Source organism: Panthera uncia, chromosome B4 (genome assembly GCF_023721935.1).
Source record: "Panthera uncia isolate 11264 chromosome B4, Puncia_PCG_1.0, whole genome shotgun sequence".
In the NCBI taxonomy this organism is placed as follows: domain Eukaryota; kingdom Metazoa; phylum Chordata; class Mammalia; order Carnivora; family Felidae; genus Panthera; species Panthera uncia.
The window spans coordinates 93,745,506-93,771,212 of NC_064809.1; the positions used below are offsets into that span (position 1 = coordinate 93,745,506).

Here is a 25,707-nt window from a genome sequence, read left to right on the forward strand (position 1 = left end):
TAAGACATGTCTACTGGATTTTGCAATATTGCGATCATTTTTAATTATACCTGAGGAGTGCTATGGAAACAGAGTGGTTTGAGTACTGAAAAAGTGGAGATAATGTATGAAGATATCTTATTTAAAAATGAATTTGAAGTGGAAGACTCCTTCAAAGATGGAGAGGCCATATAGTGTGAGATTACTATCTAAAGCTATACTGTTTACATTTGGAATTTGGCTCTAATGTTTCTTAATCTGATCTCAGTCAAGTTACTTAACCTTTCTGTATCTTGGTTTTCCTTCTCTGTAAACTGGGAAAGAAACTAATAGTACCCACCTCATAGCATTGTTAATGGAATTAAATTAGTAAATACATGTAAATAGAAGTATGGTACATAGAAAATGCTGAATAATTGTAGCTTTTATTATTAGGTAGGAGAGTTGGAAGTTGAGGAAGAATATACCTGTTGACCTAGTTTTAGTGATCTCAGCAGAGTCATTTACTGAGAGTACCTGTTGTAGGTTTAATTAAGACCAGGAATACCAATTAAAAACCAGAGGTTGTCGGACTAGATTTAAACAAAACAAAACAAAAACAAGACTCAACCATATACTGTTTACAAGAAACCCATAAACATAAATTAAAAGTAGACAGAAAAAGATATACCATACAAACAATAATCAGTACAGCGTTTAAAAAGAATTACAACAGGGGCACCTGGGTGGCTCAGTCGGTTAAGCGGCCGACTTCGGCTCAGGTCATGATCTCTCAGTCAGTGGGTTTGAGCCCCGCATCGGGCTCTGTGCTGCCAGCTCAGAGCCTGGAGCCTGTTTCAGATTCTGTGTCTCCCTCTCTCTCTGCCCCTCCCCTGTTCATGCTCTCTCTCTCTCTCTCTGTCTCAAAAATAAATAAACGTTAAAAAAAAAATTAAAAAAAAAAAGAATTACAACAGCTATATAGATTTTTTTTTAAGATTTTATTTTTAAGTAATCTCTACATGCAATGTGGGGCTTAAACTCACAACCCCAGATCAAGAGTCACACTCTCCACTCGAGCCAGCCAGGTGCTCCTGCAATAACTATATTACTATCAGACATAGTAGACTTCAAAACAAGGACTGACATCAGGAATAATGAGGGGTATTACATAATAATAGAGGGTCAATTCTCCAAGAAGGTCTAACAGTAGTAAATGTATATGCACTTAATAACAGAGCTTCAAAAATAGATGAAACAAAAACTGATAGAGCTGAAAAGAGAAATAGACAAATCCACAATTGGGGTTGGAGACTTTGTCATAGAAGTATTAGAAAATCAATATAAAGATAGAGAAGATCTGAATAATTCTATCAATTCACTTGACCTAATTGACATTTATAAAAACAAACAAACAAACAAACAAAAAAACTTGTCCCAACATCAACAGAATGCACATTCCTTTCAAATAAATAGAATGTTCACTAAGACCAGATTCTTGACCATAAGACAATTTAAAACAAATTTAAACAAACATACGAAGGATGTTCTTAAGTGATGACAATTAAGTTATAAATCCAAAACAGAAAGATATGGCAAATCCTCAAATATTTGGAAATTAAATGACACATTTATAAGTAACTATTAGTTTTATATTGCTGCTATAACACATTGCCACAATTTTAATGGCTTAAAGTAAAATAAATTTATTATCTTACAGTTCTATAGGTAGGACACAACATGGGACCCCACTTGCCTTTTCCAGCTTCCAGGTGCCATCTGCATACTCAGTTCATGATACCCTTCCCATATCTTTAAAGCTAGCAATGCTGGATCATCACTCTAACCTTGTTTTTGTTGTCACATCTCCTTTTCTGCTTCTGGCTTCCACTTTCAAGGATCCCTGTGATTACACTGGGCCTGCCTGGATAATCCAACATAATCTCACTATTTAAAGGTCAAATGATTAGCAACATTAATGCCATCTGCAACCGCAATGCCCCTTTGTTGTGTAACCTAACATATTCACAGGTTCCAGTAATTACGGGCTGGGAGAAGGAAAAGAGGGATGTTATTCTGCCTTCCACAACAACCGCATTTGCTCAAAGAAGAGAAAGCTTCAAGGGAAATGTAAAATGTGTGTGTGTGTGTGTGTGCGTGTGTAATGAAAATACATTAATTTTTATTATTATTAAATACATTAAAATTTGTGGATACAGCCATTATAAATACTTGTAATAAAAAAGAATAAAGATCTCAATTCAGTAATCTAAGCTGCCACCTTAAGGAACTGGAGAAAGAAGGTCAAATTAAATCCAAGCAAGCAGAAGGCAGGAAATAATAAAGAGTAGAAATCAATGAAATTGAGAACTGAAAAATAATTGAGAAAAATCAATGAAATCAAAGCCAATTCTTAGAAAAAAACATAAATAAAATTGATAAATCTCTAGTGAGCCTGACCAAGAAAAAAAAAAGAATACATAATAAGCAATATCAGGAATAAAAGGAAGATCAGTACAGACGTACCGACACTAAAGAATAATAAGGAAATATTATGAAGAACTCAAATTAGAACCAGAAGTAGAATGAGGAAAGCCTAATAGTGATAAAAGGGTATGGGAGGAAGCTGAAGCCAGAAAAGAAAAGGAACTGATAGGTAGCCCTGAGAATGAAATTAATGACTATGAATTTGTATTGATGCACAAAATCCAGGTGGCTCAGAGAATTTTTCCAGTTTACTTGAAAGGTGGTGTTCTGTGATGATGCAGTAGGAATATAAGGATATAAGACAATAAAGCATGTTGGTAAAAGAAGAGTTTAGTTGCTCAATATGGAGGCCAAGCCTGGTGATGAGGGAAGGCAAGGGTATGAGGGAGTTAGAAGTAGGGGGGATGGAGAGACCAAGAGAGGGCTGATAGATGGACTGGGGATGGGGGTGAATTTTCTGCATTATAGCTCCTCTGTAAATGTTCTTTCCTCAGTAGCTGTTCTTGGTTCAGCCTCATGGGGTTTACACACAACCTGGAATTTAGTCTAAATGATTCAAGGGAGGGACACATACGCAAATAGGGTTGGGGAGTCAGCAGCAGATGGAGGCTCAAAGAATTGGAGGTTTGTACAAAAGAAAAAAAAAAGATTTATTGAAAACGAAGGCATAAGAGAGCTGGTATTTATTTTACATCTCCCATGTTCTAGGCATTATTCTGGACACAGGGTATAATGAATGGTGAGCAAGGCAGACAGATCTTTACTACCATAGGGTTTATGGCTGTAATACTGATAAATAAATAGGTAATTGTAATATTTAATGATATATGCTAGGAAGTACTTAGAAAGTGGCATAGAGGAATGGCAAGATTTTAAATGAGAACTTACCAAGCAGGAGTGAGTAGCCAATAGGAGAAAACACTCAAGCAAGTGGGACTGAATGTTATAATCCTCAGTATATATATACTTACAAACTTCCCATTAGAGCATCCATGGCCATTGGAAAGCTCTCCAAAATCACAAATCTCTCATAAGAGCACTCAAATTATTTCACCAGGGCAAAACAGTTTCTCTGGTAAGAGACTTTTCCATCACTATACTGATTTATTACTCAAGAAAATGGAAAAGTATAGTCATTCAGGCCTAGTTGAAGTGGACAAGTCTCTTTAGAATTCCAGCTCTATATAACTACTGATATTTAGTTTTAAGAAGTAAGCATACAGGCCTGACTCAACAAGACTGCTAACATTCTGAACTGAACCTTTTCAGTAATTTAGAAATTGCTGGTACACAATTCTATTGCCAATCATGCCAAACAAACACTTTCATCTGATACAACTTCATGTTCTGGTTATCTCAAAATACAATTTATAAATGTAAACATAAAATAAACATCAAAGGAGCCTGGGTGGCTCAGTCAGTTAATCATCCAACTTCGGCTCAGGTCATGATCTCTCTGGTTTGTGAGTTTGAGTTCCACATTGGGCTTCCCACTGTCAGCATAAAGTCTGCTTCAGATCCTCTGTCCCCCTCTCCTTCTGCCCTTCCCTTGCTCTCTCTCTCTCAAATAAATAAACATAAAATAAAATAAAATACACATCACAAGTAAACAAAGTGGCTTCTTGTCCTACCTTTTTAACTATTGAGAGTGTATGTTTTTAGTGGAAATTGGTAAGTTGTAAGAATCTCGAAGTTTGGCTTAGATTCCTTCTTCTTCTTGTTCTTTTTTTTTTTTTTTTAATTTTTATTTTAGAGAGAGGGACTGCACACAAAAGGGGGAGAGGGGCAGGGTGGGGGGTGGGGGTGGGGAGAGAGAATGAATATCACGATCCTGGGATCATGACCTGAGCCTAAAACAAGAGTCGGATGCTCAACTGATTGAGCCACCAAGGCGCCCCTTAAATTCCTTCTCTGACAAAAATATATATCTCAAGACACTTTTTTTTTGAGACACTTTTAATTAATATTGTCACCTTAGGGATAAACACCTTGGAAACTGTCCCTTCCTCCCTTCTCCTAGACTACATGTCTCTTGGAATATTCTCGTTTTCTATAACTCAGAAGAAAATCTCCCAATGGTTTCTTTCTTTTTCATGTTGAGGCACTTCTGAGTTAGTCTTGGGTGTGCTCTAGCCAACTTGGTAAATTTCATTGAGCTGCTTGTGCCCCATTGTGGCCGGTGCTTACAATTACAGCTCAGTTTTGTTTGCCTTTGCGAAGCCTCTGAACTGTTGCTTCAGATGCATGAATAGTCGCCTCTGAAAGCTGGAAAGAACCACAGGAAAATGGGAAGAAAGCCAGCTAGAAGGTAGGGGCATATGGGCTGCACAAGAGGAGAGGATACCTGAGCAAGGACCAGATTCTGATTGAAAGCAGAAGGAGGTATGGATGCCAGGTTGGCATCAAACATGGCCACTACACATTACTTGTAACTGTGTTGCCTCCCACACTAAAATACGATCAAGCCCCATGAAGGCAGAGACATCTTGCATGACACTCTGCAAAGATTGTTGAATGAGCAAATGGAGGAACAAATGGGTTTAGTCTATAGCAAGTTCACAGGAGAGAACAATTTTTCTTTCTATTGTCCTTTTGTTTTTTAAGTTTTTTTTATTTAAGTAATCTCTATACCCAACATGGGGCTTGAACTCATGACACTGAGGTCAAGAGTTCCATGCTCTTCCAACTGAGCCCACCAGGTGCCCCTCTTTCTATTGTTAATTACTAGTACTAGATGCTTAAAATGGCAAATGCTTTGACAATTCTGTTTAACAAAGCCCCATATGTCCAAGAGCATTTCTCAAACCTAGTATTTTATAGGCTTAGATTTATGTGTTCACTTGTTGTAATTAATAAATGTTATTTATTACATTCCAAGGGCACTTGGGCACTACATTCCAAGCTCTGAAGATTTAAAAAATGTGAAAGACACAGTTCTAGCCCCCAGAAGAGAGCACATCAGATTATAGTGTTATCCTTTCCAATCCATTTTTCAAATTATAGGCAGAGTGATTTTTTTTTAAATTAAATCTGATTATGTCAGCCCCTTGATTAAAATCCTTCATTGCTGAAAGGCTCTTTCAGTATTGGCCCCTGGCTTCCTTACAGGTCTCATCTGGAGCTCTTTTCCTCTCTGCATTCTAACCACATTTTCAGTTGCTGAACTTTAGATGCTCCTTCCTACGTCAACGCTGTTGGACATACTGTTCTCTCTACTTGCAAAGCTATCCTCCCTTCTGGCCTAGATTACTCCTAACCAAATGCATGCATTACTCTAGAATGCAAAATGGGTTGAGTCCCGATATACCTTTGCAGGATACTCTGAACTGCTTTATCAAGATGACAGCATTCATTATGTAATTGACTGTTTTTGTCTTCTGCTAAAATGTAAGCTTTAAAAAAAAAAAAAAAGATTTTCTTTTTAAGCAATCTCTACACCCAACTTGGGGCTTGAACCCAGAACCCTGAGATCAAGAGATGAATTCTCAACAGACTGAGACAGCCAGGCACCCCTAAAATGTAAGCTCCTGATGATAGAGATGTTGTATCATGTTCGGTACAGTGCCTGGCACATGGTAGGCACCTTCAAATATTTGTTGAATGAATGGACTATCAGGTTTGAAGTGGAAAAGGAGTCTAATGAAAAAGAATATGTTTGCTTGAGTGACACTAGATTTCTAGTTGCCACATTTCAGAACACCTGTGTGGTTTCTTAGAAGAGTGTGTTTCATAAAACAGGAGGGAGGCAGATCAGGAAAGATAAGCAATCATCCAAAAAGTCAGTTCTCTCAAGGTGGAATCAATATGGAATGTCAGAAGCTTCATGGAAGACAGAAAAACTGGGGAGCCAAGACATACTGGCTTAAGATGTATCATTCATTCATTCCCAAGTATCTCTAGAATTCCTATTATGTGCTTGGAACAGGAGTTAGAAATTCAAAGGTGGGCCAGTCTTACACAGTTCTTGCCCTTAACAAATCTACAGCCTACTGAGAGACAAATACTCAGCGAAGTAATTTCCGTGAAGTGTTGCTAAAGAAGGTATGTACACCGGTGTCATGAAATACCTAATTAGGGGTGGGGGCCGGGGGAGAAGGAGAGGGATGGACAAAGGGACAAGAATGGGCGGTGAGGCGAGCCTTTTCGGTTTAAACTGAGACCTGAAAAATGAGGAGCCCTGACGGTCTGCGGAACTGAAAGAAGTTCAACAGCTATGATTTGGAATCCCACCAAGAGTGTCAAGAGATTGAAGTGCACCTTGGTAGATTTGGCTTACAGCGACCCCGGTGTGAGGGGTCATCAGCCTGGTGAACATTCCCTGGGCACGAACGATAACGTTCTGCCTTTCCACATTCCAGCAGAGCTGGGCTTCCTTCAAGTCATCTATCCCTTAATCCCGCAGACTTCCACCAACTGCGGAGTGGTGGTGACCCGCAGACAACCTAACTCAACCGGAGACTGCGCGGAGCCAGTCACAGCCAATTCCACCCCGGGAAGAGGCTCCAGAAACCCCACCCACGTCCAGGCACGTTTTCCTGGGCCGAGTCCCAGGGGCCGCCCGCGGCTGCGACGGTCACGTGACCCGAAGTGTGACGTAGGAGGAAGGAGACGCCATTAGAGGGAGGCGGAGAGGGAGTGCTCTTCGCCTTTCCTCGGGTGCCTGACGTGGTGGCTGGGGGGCCCTTCATTCTCGGACTTCCCTCGGCCCTTCCAGGCTTCGCCCGGAGGCGAGAGTGGAGACGGCGCCCCGGGTTGACGGGTCGGTGCGGAGGGGCCTGCGCCGGCCGCGGCTGTGAAGGCGCTGCGGCGGCTGCGGGGAGCTCGGCGCAGCTCTAGGGCTCGGGCGGCGGGGAAACGGGATGGCTGCGGCCGGCAGCGGAGGGGCGGCGGCGGGCAGAGCCTACTCATTCAAGGTGGTGCTGCTGGGCGAAGGCTGCGTGGGGAAGACGTCGCTGGTGCTGCGCTACTGCGAGAACAAGTTCAACGACAAGCACATCACCACTCTGCAGGTGCGGGCCCCAGGGAGCGGAAGGTGGAGCCTTGGGGCCCCTACCCCTCCGGGGCTGTGAGGACTTTGCTGCCACGGTCCCCTGGATCTGGGCTTACAGATCTCAGGCCTGTCACCGTCGTCTTCGTTTCGGAATGCTTTTCTGAATGCGTCCTAGGGACACGCGGGGTCGGGGCATCCTGTAGACGTTAAGGACAGGCTGTTGGGAAGGGAGTGGAAGGGCCCTGAAAAGTCCCCCGTGTGGCTGCGCATATTGTGGAGTCCCCATCGCTTGGCTAGTTTTCCCCTTTGATTCACTTCCGCTTGTGCCCTAGGTGCCTTCACCCTACAGTCACTGACTGTCTGCCCTTTTTCTTTCTTTCGGAATTAGGAACTTAGCTGCGGATTTTATTTTGCGAACCTAGGTGCTTTGTAACTTCAGCGCTTACTGATGACTAAGTGTTTACGCAAGTTCCATTTTGTCCTGGCTTCGAGTAACCTGCTGATTGGCGAAAGAGTCATCTTTGGAGGGTTTTTGAAATGACCGCTTGCGGGCGTGGGTTACGCAGTTTCCTTGCTGCCTGCATGGGTCTGACTTAAGGGGCAGTCATACTGTGAGGTCGGTCGACCCACATGCACTGGGAAATGTCATGTGAATACTAGCCAACAGTTGGTCCCCAAACTAACAGCTTCGTTGCTGCTGCTACTTACTTTCTTTGCTTGTAGCATAGGGCCGGCTTTCTTCTGCAGTTACCTTAAGGTTGGTAGGAAAAGTGTTAAAATGTAATCATAGATTGGGAGTGAAGCCAGCCCTTTGAGGCAGTTATAGCCTCCTCCCTCTTCCAAAGAAATCAGTTTGCACGTGTTAGAAAAAAATATCCAACTAATCTAACTTTCTCCATTTAGTTACAGGTAGTAAAATCGAGTGTACTTTTTTTTCCCCTTATGTTTATTTATTTTTGAAAGAAAGAGACAGAGTGTGAGGGGGAAGAGAGAGGGAAACACAGAATCGCAAACAAGTTCCAGGCTCTGAGCTGTCGGCACAGAGCCTGAGGCGGGGCTGGAACTCACAAGCGGTGAGTTCCTGCCTGAGCTGAAGTCAGATGCTTAACTGACTGAGCCACCCAGGCGCCCCATAAATCGAGTGTACTTTTGAGCCTGATTGTCCAGGTTCATATTCCACCTCCATCTATTTATCTGTGATCTGTTATCTATTTAGTATGTTCTTGGGCATGTTAATTAACCTGTTTGAGCCGAAGTTTCTTCGTCTGTTAAAATGGCCATAATAATAATACCTAGCTCATAAGGTTGTCAAGACAAGTATACGTAAAATCACTTAGGACTTGGTCTGTTGTAAGCTCTCCATCTTTACTACTGGCCCAAATTGCACAATAGACTTTCATTAGTGATTGTGTAGTGTGTAAGAACATTGACACTATTTAATAGAACACACAATCTCCTAATTGTTGTGACATTTGATATTTGATGCTATTATTAAACTACTGAGTCTAGAATTCACAAGGATGCTCTGATGATTCCATGTTCTATTTTTACTCCTGTTTTTACTCCTCTTACGTAAAGCACAATATCTGAAAAAGTGAATGTCAGGAAACTCCTTTTTTTTTTTCTTTGCATCCTTGTACAAGAGCACTTACACAATTTTAGTAGTTATTGTTGAGTGTTGCTAGTGAAATCAAGGGAATTTGTAGGATAAATACCTATGATTATTTGGAACTTAGGAATTCATTTAGGTAAAGTAATAACAATAGTTAACATTTAATGAATTCTTACTGTACCGAGTACTGTACTTTTCTTCTGTCATTTAATTCTTATTATAGCCTTTGAGGTGGTAGATAGTTTTATTAGCCCCATTTTGCAGGCAAAGAAACAGGCTTGGTTAAGTTGAATAATTTGCTGGCTGTCATTTTGCCATAAGTCACGCACGGTACCCAAGCTGAAATTTGAACCCAGGTCTGACTACGGATTTTGAGCAAGTAAGTCACACTGCCTCCGGATATTGGTAAATCACCCCTTTAGTGGTTATCTTTGTGCTACAAATCTTACATAAAAGAGGAAATCATTATAATTGAGCCTCCCCCTTTAAGATAATTTAGTCCTTCAACCCAAAAATCGCACCTTCATTATGCATTTCAAAAACATCCTTGAAGCTAAAAGCAGCCTAAAGGTTTTTAAATATTAGAGACCACTTCAACTATACTGGAAAGGATGAAGTTTATGGTAGATTTTCAGTATCAAAAACATAGCAGTCCTGATTTTAGTATTTATATAACTCTTATCATAAACAGTGTCTGGATTATATTGTAGAATTGAGGATTTTGTTGCATACCAATGTATGGAAGCAGTATTTAATCTCTTTCTCTTACATATCAGTTCCTCTCATTTTAATTTTTTTAGAGAATTGTGACCTATTAAATAACAACCATGTATAATTTTAATTTCTAAATGGAGAGGAAATCATGCATCAGAACATCAGAAGACAACAGAGGAAGAGTCCCTCTTTTTTTCTCAACAGAACTACCTACTACCTATCTTTTGACATACTTTGTGTTTTGCAAGGTACACTATCTTACAATCATGTTCAAACAGTTATGAGACCAAGGAAACCTAAGGTAGTTTATGGTTCACTGTTTCAGTCTTTTGTTTAATATTTCAGTCAAGTGATTGTTCACTCTTGTCTGACCATCTTGGAGGTGAGGTGAACTGGTACAGAAAGTGGGAAACTTACTATGTCTAAGATGGCCCATTTCATTTTTGGACAGTTTTAATTTTCAATAAATTTTTCTGTGTATAAAGCCAAAATCTGTTTTCCTTGTAGTTTCCAGTTCTGTCCTCTGAATCTTGATCACATAAGATATCCCTTCTGATAGTTGAGGACAGCTGTCATATCCCTTGGTCTTATCTTTTGGGTAAACAGCTCTGGTTCCTTTAAAGGAATCTCTTATGACATCTTTCTAAACCATTTCACTATTTAATCATTGTCCTCTTTCCTTAAAATGTAATTCTTTGAGCTGCAGAAATGATTCCAAGTGTGCTTTGAATTTAGTAAAGTACAGGCTATCACCTTCCCTATTGAGAATCCTTTTCCAACACTGAAATAGAAAAGATTCTATGTGCTTGTGGACAGCTGCTACATTTATTAATATTGGGCTTGCTGTCTTAATCCCCCTCCCCAAAAAGGCATTACATCCCTCAAAATCTTTTTTCTTTTATAGCTTTTTTTTTTTGGGGGGGGGGTCCCTAAGGTATTTGAACCATTAAAATAGGCTTTGATAAATTTACTCCAGTGGTTAAAGCCTGTTAATGTCCTTCTAAAGTTTGATTTTAAGTTCAAGAAACGTTGAGCTCCTGTGGGTCAGATACTTGGTTGGGTTCTGGGCATGCAAAGAAAAAGAAGGTTATGTTCCCTACTGTCTGGGTTAACTACTCATTTTAGCTTTGTCACCTGAAGATTTGCTAAGAATGTCTTCATTGTTTTCATCAGGTCATTAATAAAGACTTTGAAAAGGGGAGACAGAGGGAAAGAGAGACAAAGCTCTGCGGCAGGTCTCATTATAGTCCAGTGATGTGTGACCAGAGATGTATTTTTCTTTAGTTGTGCAGTCTTAGGGTGGGGCTTTTTCAGACTATGCTTGAGCCGTAGTCTTTCTCTTTGAGTGAGAAACAGTTACTGGTGGAGTGTTGTACATATTAATGATAATGGAAACAGAAAACAGCCTGAGATTTACTGTTATGGGCTATTAACTAGTGGGTACAAAGCCTTTAATGAAAATGTTCTTCCAGCATTATAAATCTAGCTTTTTGCCCTAGCTACATCAGTCTTGCCCACAGGGGATATCATGAGATGCTTTGTCAAATGCTTGCAGAAGACAAGATACACTGTGTTTCTGCATTAGGAAGCCATATGATGTGGTTAAAAGGGACAGGATTTTGAAGTTAGACTTGGTTTCATATTTTGGCTCCTACTTCATAAGCCTTTATGATCTTGGCAGGTTATTCTAACGTTTGTAAGCTGGCTCTTGATCTATAATATGGGAGAATCTCACTTATAGGGTTTGTTTTTTTTTTTTTTTAGTTTAGTTTTTTTTTTTTTTTAAGATTTTATTTTTAGGTAATCACTACACCTAGTATGGGGCTTGAACTTACAGTCCCGACATCAAGAGTCAGTGCTTACTGAACAAGCCAGCCAGTGCTTACTGAACAATTGGAATGAATTATTTTGAGAACCCATGCTGTCTCTGAAAGATCACTACATTGTCTTTTAAAATTGTTTATAATTTTATACTTAATATAATCATATATGTACACATATATATGTTATTTTTTATATACATTTATTATTACTATACATATACATATATATTTGCTTATTCATTCTAGAGTTTTGGCTGGGATTGGCTTTTCTGGAAATTAACTTCTTTCTAGAAAATTGTGACATTGGCCATGCTTTAGTGTTTTAGCACTGCTCCCTTTTTTGCAGAGCTCCTCCTAGGTTACTAATAATTAAGACATAATCTTGTAGGTGAGCTCTCTAAGAACTCAAAATCTTTTACCTAGCTCAGGAAACTTGATCTTATATAATGAGTCCCCAAGCTCTCTTACATGATTAACCTAAGCAATTAAAGTCAATGATTATTTCATACATGTTAAATATCAAACATTGTAATAGCTGGGGAATATAAAGAATAAGGTACTTTGACCATTGTTTAGCTTTCTTGATTTTATTCTTAAATGTTTGTGCCATTTTGATTGTAACTACCTTTTCTCTTTGGTGATCACTTCCTTTTCTTTCGTTGTATGCCCTTTCCCCCCTTATTTGAAGGTGTTTTCAGATCGTGCACTTAGAGTGTTTTCTGGCACTTTCCACCAGTCCCTTATATAAAAAGTAACATTTTTATAATCTGAACGATCAGTCATTTTCCGTTTTAGAATCCTAACTCGAATTCCGCCTGTCTGCCTTGTGTAGTCGGGTAGGTGGCTGTCACTTGATGAGCAAAGCAGTGCTGTAAGGTGGGCTAGGCAGATAGTATCCTGATAGTTTGGCAAATGAAGAAACTAAGCTTTGTATTCAATTTCTGAGGTCCCACAAATGGTAATGGTGTACGTGTTTTCTTAAACTTGAAGTCTACTACTTTTATCCCCCATGCACCTTAACCTCCTGAGCAAAACTTGGCATTCAGATTCTAGCAGTTGATTTTACACTTGGCGTCATAGTCTCTAGTCTAGGAATCTTGGTTTGCTTACTTGTAAGATTAATGTTTTGAATGTCTGAAACATCTTCCAAGTAGTTCTGGAAGCCACACCAGTGTTGAACAGTTAATTCATTTACATTATCTTTTGGAGAGGGACGGGGGTGGGGGCGGGGGGAAGAGAGAGAGAATCTTAATCAGGCTCTATGCTCAACGGCTGATGGGGGGCTTGATCTCATGAGAATGAGATCTTGACCTGGGCTGAAATCCAGAGTCAGACGCTTAATGGGCTGAGCCACCCAAGCGCCCTACGTTATCTTTATAAAATAACAATAGTTGAAATCTTCATGTCACCCCCTCTTGGCATTTTACTAGATACATGTAGGTTATGGAGGGTGGGTGATTTTCTTTTCTTAAAATAGTTTTTCTGAATTTTGGTTTTAAGTTCCTAATATATAATGTCTGATTGCCATTTTCTGTTTTGTGTTTTGAGCCACTCCTGAGAAGTAACTTTTTGACTCTTATTTTCAAAGTAGTCACTTGGACTGTAAACTGATTATGATTCTTGTATTTATGGAAATTAAGGACAAGAAATGAAGTATTCAAGCAGCCAGCTTAGTTTTCTTTCTTTTATTTAATTGAAATACATTTGACATACAACATTGTATAAATTTAAGACATAACATGTTAATTTGTTACATTTGTATGTTGTGATAATGATTGCCATTGTAGCAATGCAGCTTAGTGTTCTGATAGCTAATTTTTATTGCCTTGCTACAGAGGACTATTTTATAAATTATCTGCCTGAATCTTTTTATGCCTTTAGTACTTACATATTAAGTAATAGATACTTTAAACACTTAAGTCTGAAACAGTGTTAGTGACTGTAACAAAAATAATGTCAGTGTTTCGTTTTATACACACACACACACACACACACACACACATGCACACACACACACAGACACACTAATGAAGGTATGTTGAACTTAAAAGATAATAAAGACAGGAAAGTATTTGCCTACAATTCAGTTACTTTGCTGCTTTAGGTATATTACTTTGCCAGCGATTAGGAAGCACAGCAAGTGATCTGGCTAATAACAACAACAAATACAAAAAAATGATTAAGTTATGAAAAGACAGATACAATTTTTCTTATTATTTTCTATAATTCTTTTTTTTTTTTAATTTTTTTTTTAACGTTTATTTATTTTTGAGACAGAGAGAGACAGAGCATGAACAGGGGAAGGGCAGAGAGAGGGAGACACAGAATCGGAAGCAGGCTCCAGGCTCTGAGCCATCAGCCCAGAGCCCGACACGGGGCTCGAACTCATGGACCGCGAGATCGTGACCCGGGCTGAAGTCGGACGCTTAACCGACTGAGCCACCCAGGCGCCCCTATAATTCTTTTTTTTTTTTTTTAATAGAGATTAAAAAAAAAAATATCCACTATGCTTTTGGATAAGATGTCTGGTAAATAAGTATCAGGTGCAAATGATGGATGTGTGCCTCAGGTAATGAAATTGTTGATTTAATACCCCTAAAGTTTGGAAGATGAGGTCATTGGAATTATAAGTAGTGGTGCCGTAACTCAGGGTTTGGAGGAATAAGGTGGGACATCTACCATTACTCTGATCCTCATTACTTTGTGCCTACCCTGGGAATACTTTTGTGAGTTGAGTTGGTATCCGGGAACACTTAGTGTCCCACGTGGAGGAGTGCCAGGTTAGGAATGTGTATGTTCTAGAATAAACAGCTTTGTGCAATGGAAAAAGTACTGTGGAGTCAGACAGGCTTCTACCCACTGCAGCACCCAAATGAGTTGTCTGACCTTGAGTGAGTCACTGTATTTCTTTAAATCTCGGGTTCACAACTGTAAAATGGCTGTAAAATAGCTACTTCCCACGGTTGTTACAAAGAGTAAATGAGAAAGCCCAGTTTAGTGTTTGGCACACAGTATATATGTACTATTTATTTTCTTCCTATATTTCTAGAACCTTTTGAATTGATACTGTAATGCCACTTTCCCTTCCCCTTTCTAGACTGGGGATTCTTCACTGAGATGTTGCCAGGGATTTAGAAATCCCTTGGGTTAAGTGTGTGAAATTGTTTTTTGGTATGTGTATGTGAGCGGTTTTCTTGGGAGTAAATCAGTTCATAGCTCTCATCAGATTCTCAAAGAAGTCCCGTGATCATTTCTCCCTTACACATTCATGTAACAGAATTAAGAACCGCTGCCCTAGATTAAGTATAACTACAAGTGGCATCTGAGTGGTCTGCCCAAATTAAGTATGCCTCATAGAGGTGGTTAAAAAAGATAAGACAAATGTCAGCCTTTTAATTTTTTGCTATTCCATCTTGATATTATGTAAAATCTTTCACCTTTATTTTCCAATCTAATTGTATTTGCTTTTAAAACAGATGATATTTGTTCTTTAAGAAAATGTCTGTACCATATTACAAACTTAGAATATATATAAAATGGGATGGGACAATTTATATTACACGAGGAATTTTCCATATAGTGGGATTTAAGTAGTTCATTATGAAGGAGAAAAAAAAGATTTAGTGAGGATCCTTGGATAATATAGTAGATATTTGAGTTAAAGTAATTAGATTTGGGGCACCTGGGTGGCTCAGTCAGTTAAGCAGTGACTTTGGCTCAGGTCATGATCTCACGGTTCGTGGGTTTGAGCCCCTCATCAGGCTCTGTGCTGATAGCTCAGAGCCTGGAGCCTGCTTCAGATTCTGTGTCTCCTCCTCTGTCTCTGCCCCTCCCCTGCTGGTGCTCCATCTCTCTCTGTCTCAAAAATAAATAAAAATGTTTAAAAAAAGTTAAAAAATACAAAATAAAATAATTACATTTACAAGGAAACTTTTAGAAGCACATCTCTTCATAAATTGAGTTTTACCTTCATCGATTTATCCAGGTACATTGTAGATATGTTTATCTGTAATAACAGTATTTGTATGTCTGTTGTATTTGTGTGTCAGCCCTGGCTTCTGCCTTTTCCATAAGAGAAGTATTATCTCAGATCTCAGTGTGGAAGATATGTTAGCATAGTGGTTATGAGTCGTGTCTGGAGCCAGCCTACCTGGATTTCAAATCCTACTCTGTCACTTCCTATGTGACCTTGGGCAAGATACCCTTCCTGTGTCTTAAGTTCCGACATCTGTAATATTTGGATAATTATATCTAACTCAGCGTACTATGACATTGAATGAGTTAATATTGAAAAGCTCTTAGAATACTGACCATTTCATTGTAAGCCTCATGAGCATGTTAAATAAAAATGTGTAATCTAGTTGACATATTTCTACCCATGAAAAGGTAATTTACAATATAAGCAAGGCAGTATATAGTATATATTAAAGATTAGGTTCCCTGTAATTCTTCAGGATAGAGAAACTCATTGTGGGTTGTATGGGTGGTATGAGAAAGCTTAAAAATTCAAGGAAGAAGAGTTTGGGTCATGAACTGGACTTGGATAGATGGGATTCAAATAGAGAAAAAAGTACATCCAAATTAGAGGGGAATTTTATGGGCAAGCAGAATTGGAGGAATGTATATAAACCATATAAGCTGGAAAGTAATTGGAAAAATACTAGAAGCTATGGACATGGACAATTGTGGAGGCCCTTGGATACAAAAATAACACTTAGAGATTTTTAGTTGTAGATTATGGTTCCCTAACTTTTATAAAGGAAAAGCTTATGAATGATCTTATAAAAAGTACTCAGCACAGTTCTTGGTGGAAAGTAAGCATTTGGTAATTGTTAGCTAGTATTAGCAATAGTAGTAGAAATAAAAGTGTAGAGTTTCACTGTATGGATGGGCTGTCTGTGTACCTTTTAAAAGTTGCATACTGAGGGACACTTAGGCTATTCCTTTTTTCTTTTATAATCAATATTGATGAGCAGCTTTCCATAAAATTGTATATCCAGGGTTCCTTAGGAGAGACTCAACACTGTCCCTTAAACTCACCATGGGAAGGTGGTGGTAAGTTTCCGAGGAAATGGTAAAAAGGGAAAGGATGGAGCTTTATCAGCTCTAATTGATTCCTGTCTATTGAGAAATCCTCACAAAACTCATGACAAAAAAGTTATTTTGATATTAGCTGCCAGCAGGGATATAGTTCAAGCAAACTTGTTAAAAATGATATCTTACTAGAATACTTGAATGAGTTATGGTAAGATTTTTTTTAATCATGGAGACTTTAGGAAGATAATTTGGCATGTTGACTAGAGTGTGAGGTGAGACCAAAGTTGTTACAGTAGTATGAGATTGGTTGTCAGAGAACTCCAGAAGAAATATGAAGACAAGTCTTGGTAGTTTTGTTTTTGTTTTTTGGAATATGTAATGTCAGAGGAGGAAGAATACTTAGAATATTTCTAAGAGTCTAAACCTCAGTGACTTGAGAATGTGATCAAAATACTGAAGTTGGAATGGAAAGCCAATTTTGTAAGGAAGATCAGTTTAATTTTAAATATATTTGAGACAAGAGAGGCATTTAAGTTGACCTATATATTAAATATTTGGGTGGGATTCAGATTTTGAGTTTCTTCATATAGCATTGATGTTGAACCCATGAAAATGGTTGATGTCAAGTAGGTCACACAACTAATAAGTTGCAAGGTAAGATTCAAATCCACAGTTCTGATTCAGAGTTCATATTCTTAGCCCCTATGCTCTAATGAGTGGGAGAGGTCCTTTATTTAAATTCATTGTGGAAATATGTATTTGGTCTTCTCATTTTCCAAGTTATTTCTTTTGTTATTTTGCCATTTATTTTATATATGCCCCTTTCTATGTAATCTTTGTTTCATTTAATAAAATATCTTTAGTGTAGTTAAGGTTTTGAAGGAAGGCATTCCTGGATTTGATCTCCACTCTGCCATTTGTATCTATCTGTGTATTCCTTTGTTAATCTCTAAATTCATTGGCTTTTTCTTAGTTCTAAATTTCCTTGGTGTACATACAGCAGAAAGCACTTCCTGAAATCTAGGTTCCTCCTTCAGTAATAATTCACCATCTTAGCTTTTTACCTGTTTTACCTTATTTCTCTGTACTTTCTTTTATATAGATACACCTAAATGTGACTGTCTCTGCATAACTTTGGACTTGGTTCTCTGTTCCTTTTTTTAAATGTCACCTGACTCTGGGTTCTGATTATATTTCCTCTTCAATCACTCTAGATTCTGTTTTCTCTTTTCTATCTTTGTGGACTTGGTTCAGGCCCTTTTTGTTTTTCTCTCCCAACTCTGTAATAGTCTCCTGTTTCCAGGTCCAGTCCTGTCCTTTCCAGTCCAACCTCCTCTCCTATCACAGAGTCATTCTCTTAAAATATAGATCTTATACTGCCCCAGTGCTTAAAATCCCTTCAATGATTCTCCATCATCAACAATATTATTCTTAACACGTATTCCTTAGGATGAATTAGGCATTTCTCTAGGGGAAAATAGGTCAAATGAGTTTGGGAAATGCTCGTATAGATGCAGTTAGTTTTTTTTTTTTTTTTGGCAGAATCTTAGTGTGCCAGTGTGTATTATGAATGTACAGAGGGAATGCAGAGCAATATGCTGCATATCCCAATTACATCTGACTGTAGTATACGTTAAAAAAAAAAAGACGTCTAGAGTCTTGGAACAGGTGTTATTAAGACCCACAAAGTAAAGTCTCTACATCTAGACATGGAACCCTAGCACTTTTTTTTTTTTTTTTTTAATTCATTCAGCCTTTGTCTTTTTCTGTAGTCTCATCTCTGGCATTGACCGTACTACCTTGGAGTTCTCCATGGGGAGGGAGTTATATTTTTCAGGCTTTGGTGGCTTTACCCATCTGTCAGGGAAAACCCATACTACTCCTAAAGGGGAGACCATCACCTTCTCTCTGAAGCCTTCTCTCATCCAGGCAGGCTTTACATTTTCTTTCTCAGTACTGTCTTTAGAGTGTACTTGGCAAGACCCTCCCATTTTAACAATTGTCACATGATACTACTTTTCTTTACATGTTTATTTCTGCTGTATATAGACTGTAAGCTCCTTGAAGGCTGGAACCATTTCCTTTCATTTCTGTGACATTAGTACTTAAGATAATTATTAGATATGAATTAAATAATTGAATTATAAAATAATTGCGGGAATATTTCAAGTAATATTGGTATTCATACAGTTAAGTAAACTGCCAGTAAATATATGTTTGTTTGTTTGTTTGTTTTTTTTCAACGTTTATTGATTTTTGGGACAGAGAGAGACAGAGCATGAACGGGGGAGGGACAGAGAGAGAGGGAGACACAGAATCGGAAACAGGCTCCAGGCTCTGAGCCATCAGCCCAGAGCCTGACGCGGGGCTCGAACTCACGGACCATGAGATCGTGACCTGGCTGAAGTTGGACGCTTAACCGACTGCGCCACCCAGGCGCCCCTAAATATATGTTTTATCTCACTTAGAAATCTCTTAGTTCTTTCTACAATGGTTGCATAAGGTGACATTAAATGCAATGCTCTAAGAGAAATTTTTATGGAGAAGATCTAGGAAAATGTTTAATTACCATTTTTTCTTCTTATTTTTCATAACTTGTGTCCATAAAACAAAAAACTATTTTTTATATTAGGATATAACTAATGTTTTGTCTTCAGTGAAAGTAATGTTTAGTCATTAATAAAAAATCAGTGATTACTTTTTCTCTCAGATAACTTGTTTCATATTGAGATTATTCTTCCATCTATAGTTTTTAGGGTAAGAAACATATGAAATATTGTTTAATGTATATCTCTTTTCTTAGGCATCATTCTTGACAAAGAAGTTAAATATTGGTGGGAAAAGAGTAAACCTTGCTATATGGGTAAGTTGACCTTTTCAATTGAGTTTGTGAAGTCTTCTGCTATTCTTGATAATTTAATAACTAATTGGCTGAAAGAATAGGAATTTGAATTTCTTTTTTTAAGTGAAGTTTAGCTGAAACTTTTTTTTAATAAACTTTTTTTTTTTTTTTATGAAATCAGGCTAAGAATTATACAGTTGTATACACGAATACTGCTTATCATAACCTTTGAGTTGGGAGAAGAGTAAACTCAGGGATTCCATATCAGAGAAAGAACAGGGTGGGTGAACAGCCTGACTGTCCTATTTTCCCTCTGTGTTTTCATGTTCCAGCTTTCCAAGGGAGTGCCTAGTAGAGAGTAGCGTAATGCGTCAGACTACCTTTTGGCCAGTGGTCCTGGTGTATACTCTCTTTCTTGTTTTCTCCCTTTGTGGGAAACCTAAATTTAGGGCAAGGCCTGTTTCTGGCTTACAATGGCATCTTGGGCATTCTGATCCTCTGGCAATTGAACTGTTTGTTTTTTTTTTTTTTAGTGGGTGTGGGAAGATTGATGAGGAGTAAGAGGGTTGGGAGGGAAGAAGTAACCTTTGTATAATGGTAAAACATTATTGGTTATAACTTCTAAAGAATTTTTGTAACCTGTTCTTTTTTCTTTAAACAGTGCTTTGAGATTATCTGTAACTTCGCCACTTTCCAGTTAATTAAAAGTTAACTATAGTTGCAATAGCAGATTTATTTTTTTCTTCTGATCTAATAAGTATTTGTTGCTTTATTTAGGATACAGCAGGTCAAGAGAGATTCCATGCATTGGGTCCAATTTACTACAGAGATTCAAATGGAGCTATTTTAGTTTATGATATAACAGATGAAGATTCCTTTCAGAAGGTATTCTATTTACTTATAGGTAGATGATTTGAAGAACAACACTGATTTTTCAAGTCTCCATTCACATGCCTTTGTTTACTAATGTGGTTAATCTTGGTTTTAAAAGTAAAATATAGTTTGTACATAAATGATTACCACTAGTATTTGTTAATGCAGTATTTAATTGATTAACAGAGATATTAATAGTTTATTACATGCTTTCTCAGATATTAGGAAAGGGAAATAATTTGAAATAAAACCAGAAAAATTGAAGGGCTTTTTTTCTCCCTGTTAAAGAAAAATTACGTATATTTCTTGATTCCATATATAGTAGGCATGTGAATACTTGGTATGGTTGCATGGGCTCTCTAATTGTAAAGACAAAAAAAGAAGAGGGGCACCTGGGTGGCTCAGTCGGTTAAGTGTCCGACTTTGGCTCAGGTCATGATCTTGCTGTTCCTGAGTTCAAGCCCCGCATCAGGTTCTGTGCTGACAGCTCAGAGCGTGGAGCCTGTTTCAGATTCTGTGTCTTCATCTCGCTGTCTGTCCCTACCCCACTCATGCTCTGTCTCACTCTCAAAAATAAGTAAACATTAAATCACCTTTAAAAAAAATTTTTTTTGTACTCTGTATATCTCTCTCAAAAATAAAAATAAAACATTAAAAAAAAAAAAAGAAAGATGATAAGAACTAAATCGAATTAAGCTCTTTCTTCTCAGTAAGTGTCCTGGAAGGTATAAGTTTTAAAGGACAGTCTAGGTAGTATTTATTTTAAAGTTTTTTCTTTTTCTTTTTCTTTTTTTTTTTTTTACCCCTCTTTTAAACATACACCACAAAAGTAGAATTTTTAAAGTTGTTTGGAACCAAAAATAAGTTACCATTAAACTTACCTCTGAATTTTCATCACAGTCAGGATGGTGACTAATTGCTTATTTGAACCTTTCTCTGAGAGCCCCTCTTAGAATAAATGTTCAAGGGTATGAACTAAAAGGGGCAATTTCCAAGGCAGAACGTTTTCTTTCCTTAAGTTTCAGGTTTGTTCCTGTTGAAATTACTTGCTGTTTTAGATTCAGGTGTGTGTGTGTGTGTGTTTTCCATTTGTTTCCCAGTAGTTAACAGATGAAGCAACTATACAAGTTAGTCTTTGGATTATTACATGTGGAAAAATTTAATTCAAGGAGTAGAAAAATGAAATGATAAGTAATTTGTAGATTTAATGATACTTGAAAATTTTATTTTGGGGCTGTTATCTGTTATCCCTTCCTACCTTTTGGCATAAATAGAAATGGTTTGAGTGTTTTATTAAGAGAAGGTTGAGTCTTTTAAGTTGAAAAGTGACCAGTTATCTCTTGCTGTATAACAAAACCCCCAAAACCTGGTGGCTTAAAACAATGATTTATTAATCTCATGATTTTGTGGGTTGACTGGGCAGGTCATGTGGTGGCACTCGTGCAGCTGCATTGAACTTGGAGTTTGGCTGGGTAAAAACCATCCAGGAAGGCCTGTTCTCCCCCATACGGCCTCTCACTCCGTTTTCTTTTTTTTTTTCTTTTTTATTTTTTTAATTTTTTTTTTTTTAACGTTTATTTATTTTTGAGACAGAGAGAGACAGAGCATAAACCGGGGGGGGGGGGGGGGGTCACAGAGAGAGGGAGACACAGAATCTGAAACAGGCTCCAGGCTCTGAGCTGTCAGCACAGAGCCCGACGCGGGGCTCGAACCCACGGACCGTGAGATCATGACCTGAGCCGAAGTCGGACGCTTAACCGACCGAGCCACCCAGGCACCCCACTCCATCTGTTTTCTTATCCTCCAGTGTTCTCTCCACATGCTCTCTCATTATTCTATATTTTAGCCTAAGCTGCTTATATAACAACTGGATACCAAGAGTAGCTGCCAGGCCCTCTTAAGTCCGAAGCTGGCATAGCATTACTTCTGCCACATTCTCTTGGTCAAAGCAAGTTAAAAGTCTAGCCCTGCTTTACAGAGAGGGGAAATAGAATCTGTCTCTTGATAAGAAGATAAAGAATTTGTGAGCATCTCTAACTCACCACAGAATGTATAGGGGTAATGAATAGGATGCCTGCAGAAGGGGATCTAATTGCAGATGAGTAACAATTTTTTTAAAAAATTGGTTAGATATAGTAGATTGTGGTAATATCTGTAGAGGGAGTAGAGTAATACATAATTGGATTCTGGCATGGTTCCTTTGAATAAAAAAAAATCTTTTTTTATTAAAGATAGTTCCTCTGCATTCTTGCAGAGAGCAGGAGTATGGAGCTGTTACATTTGTACTACATTTGTAGGACCAGATACACAATAAGTGCTTACTTACCACGTATTTAATGTAATTTTTATAATATAAAGAAGTGTGTGAATTTTTTTTAGGAAAGTGTATAAGTTCTGTGTGATTTGATTACATACAAATTAAATTGCATTAGAAAAAATGAAAGGAGGTATTCAAGTTTGTTCTTTATCCTATTTTATTGTAATCAATATATTTAAAATCATGAGTTCCAAAGATTAATTTACTTAATTTGAATTTACTCTCAACTGTGCCTACTGCTGTGCTTCATCCATAGTGAAGAATTTATTACTGGAGTCTTTGTACACCCGTGGTTTTCTATCAGGAGGTGACAGTGACTGGAGACATCTTTGGTTGTCACAGCTGGAGGATAGTACTGAATGATATCTAGTGGGTAGGAGGCCAGGAATACTGCTAAATATCATACACTGCGCAAAATAGTCCCTCACAACAAAGAATTAATCTGAGCCAAAATACCAGTATTGTTGAAGTTGAAAAATACTGTCATACACTAAAGGATGAAAATTTATTTTGCCGCTCTTTTTGGTGTCCATATACATTTTCCCCCTTTTAAGTGTGTGATACAGAAGCTCTGTGCCCTCTATTTGGAACCAATAAAGACTTTTTAAACAAATTTTTAGATGTTTATTTATTTATTTTGAGAGAGCACGCACACATGAGCAGGGAAGGGGCAGAGAGAGAGGGAGAGAGAGAAAGAATCCCAAGCAGGCTCCATGCTGCCAACGCAGAGCCTGACGTGGGGCTCAAACTCAGGAACCGTGAGATCATGACCTGAGCCGAAATCAAGAGTCGGACACTTAACTGACTGAGCTACCCAGGCACCCCAACCAATAAGGACTTAATTTTAAGCCTGATATTTTTAAGTTCAAAGTGACTCTACAAGCATCTGTTATTATCAGAGGCTGGAGTTGACATGCTTTTGCTCGGGTAACTAGCTTTGTTTGGATCTGTGCAAGATTTATGAAAATTTATAATTAGAGGTGTCTCTGTCTATACTATATGTAGATATAGAGAGAAATTGTTCCATTGGATATTTGTGTGCAGTTTGCAATATAATCTGTCAAAAAATGATCCTACATTAATCATTTCTAGTAACACCTAAATATATGGGCTGTTAGACAAATTCTTGGTACTTTGACAGGGTGGGGCTTGGGATATTGTAATGGTGGTCATTGTAACAGGAATTGTTTTAATATTTACTCTTTTGTATACACAGGTAAAAAACTGGGTCAAAGAATTACGGAAAATGTTGGGAAATGAAATCTGTTTATGTATAGTTGGTAAGCATCACCACTTTTTAAAAAATATGTCCTCTATTTTCTGATGTTTTATTAGAGAATAGCAAATAAGTAATTCTCATTTTTAAAGTTATGTGAGAAAAGAAGAATGACATTTTAATATTCAAATATTTTAGAATAATTTAGGATTTGGAAGTGATCTTTCAGAAGATTCAAACTTTAGGGAAGGCCTTGGGGAACAGGTGGGAAACTAATCATGTAAGGCTTCAACTGCCAGCCTTGCTTCAGTTTGATCTTTAGTTTTTCACTGTAAGATTTTTTTTTTAGAAAAAAAGAGTTTAGGATCTAATTTCAAATAAAATTAAAGCTAATGAATTCAGCAAGCATTCTTGTTTTATACATTTAACTATGCACATTTTTGAGTTAAGGACAAATTTGACTCCAAGGATATGAGTAGATTATGATACTAGTGTAGAGGAATATTCTTTTTTTTTTTTATAAAAAAATTTTTTTTTAACGTTTATTTATTTTTGAGACAGAGAGAGACAGAGCATGAACGGGGGAGGGGCAGAGAGAGAGGGAGACACAGAATCGGAAGCAGGCTCCAGGCTCTGAGCCATCAGCCCAGAGCCTGACGCGGGGCTCGAACTCGCAGACCGCGAGATCGTGACCTGAGCGGAAGTCGGACGCTTAACCGACTGAGCCACCCAGGCGCCCCAGAGGAATATTCTTAATGGGAAAAATAAAGGAACTGTAGAACTCATCCTTGGACTTCTGGAATTTCTCTTTGGTTCCCTTTTTCTTTAGTTTATTATTTCTATGATCTAGTAACTAATTATTGAGCAGGAAAGTATACCAGACACTATCCTGTGTTCTTAGTAGATATTATCTCATGTAATCCTCATAACCTTATGAGGGATTTATAGAGGAAGCTGATCCCTGGAGATATTTAATAATGTGCCCATTATCAAGCAGCTATCAGAGATGGAGTACAAATTGAAATCATTCTGACTCCTGTGCTTTGTTATTAATTCTTGTGATGAATAACTTCATAGTGCTTTCTTTCTTTCTGCATGACTGGTAGGGTAAAAATGGCCTCGGAAAAACCAGGGTGGGTTTAGTGGAGGACTTAGAATGGAATGATTGATGTGGGTGTATTTGGCTTTTTTAAGAATATTTTTTTTAACTAGAATTTACATTTCTTACATTGTGTCACCATTAAATCGGTAAACTTTACAGTTCCAGTTCAGGGTGCAAGTCTGGGGGAAGAGGACACAGAGATGATCTGGCCTGTTTTTTAAGTCTAGATGCTAGATGGTAGGCTAGATGGCAGGAGTATTTCAGAACAGAACCCTGGAGTAGTAGACTACATGGGAGTTTGGGCCAAAGCTGCAGCTAGTCATTACTGAGTTTGGCCTGGCTTTGTCTAGTAACTGGGACTTACTGGGAGTGGAAGTGGCCACAGTAGGTGAATGACTGAAGATTTGATTATTTGAGATTCTGGTTATCTCTCAGAAGAGGGAAAAAAATGACTAACATATAAAGTCAAAGAAGCCTCCAGTTTGTTATTTGACCAAGGTTACAAGTATTGTTTTTTTACTTTTTACTTTTTTAAATTTTATTTATTTATTTTGAGAAAGAGAGTGTGTGAACATGAGCAGGAGGGGCAGAGAGAGAGAAAGAATCCCAAGCAGGCTCCACACTGTCAGCACAGAACCCGACACAGGGCTTGATCCCTGGGGTCATGACCTGAGCCAAAATCAAGAGTGGATGCTTAACTGACTGAGCCACCCAGGCACCCCTAAAGTAACATTTT

General features: G+C 38.1%; 1 protein-coding gene across 2 annotated transcripts in view; it reads left to right on the forward strand.

Annotated features, from left to right (window-relative positions):
• Nucleotides 1-7,020: 7,020 nt before the first annotated feature.
• Nucleotides 7,021-25,707, forward strand: part of RAB21 (RAB21, member RAS oncogene family) — a 99,730-nt gene continuing 81,043 nt past the window's right edge. For both annotated transcript variants that reach the window (XR_007456736.1, XM_049625981.1), the window contains exons 1-4: nt 7,021-7,454; nt 19,425-19,484; nt 20,241-20,348; nt 23,870-23,933. Coding sequence is in view for 1 of the 2 variants with exons in the window: in XM_049625981.1 (XP_049481938.1) it covers nt 7,305-7,454; nt 19,425-19,484; nt 20,241-20,348; nt 23,870-23,933 (382 nt within the window). In the remaining variant the exon portion in view is untranslated. The remainder of the gene's footprint in view (nt 7,455-19,424; nt 19,485-20,240; nt 20,349-23,869; nt 23,934-25,707) is intronic.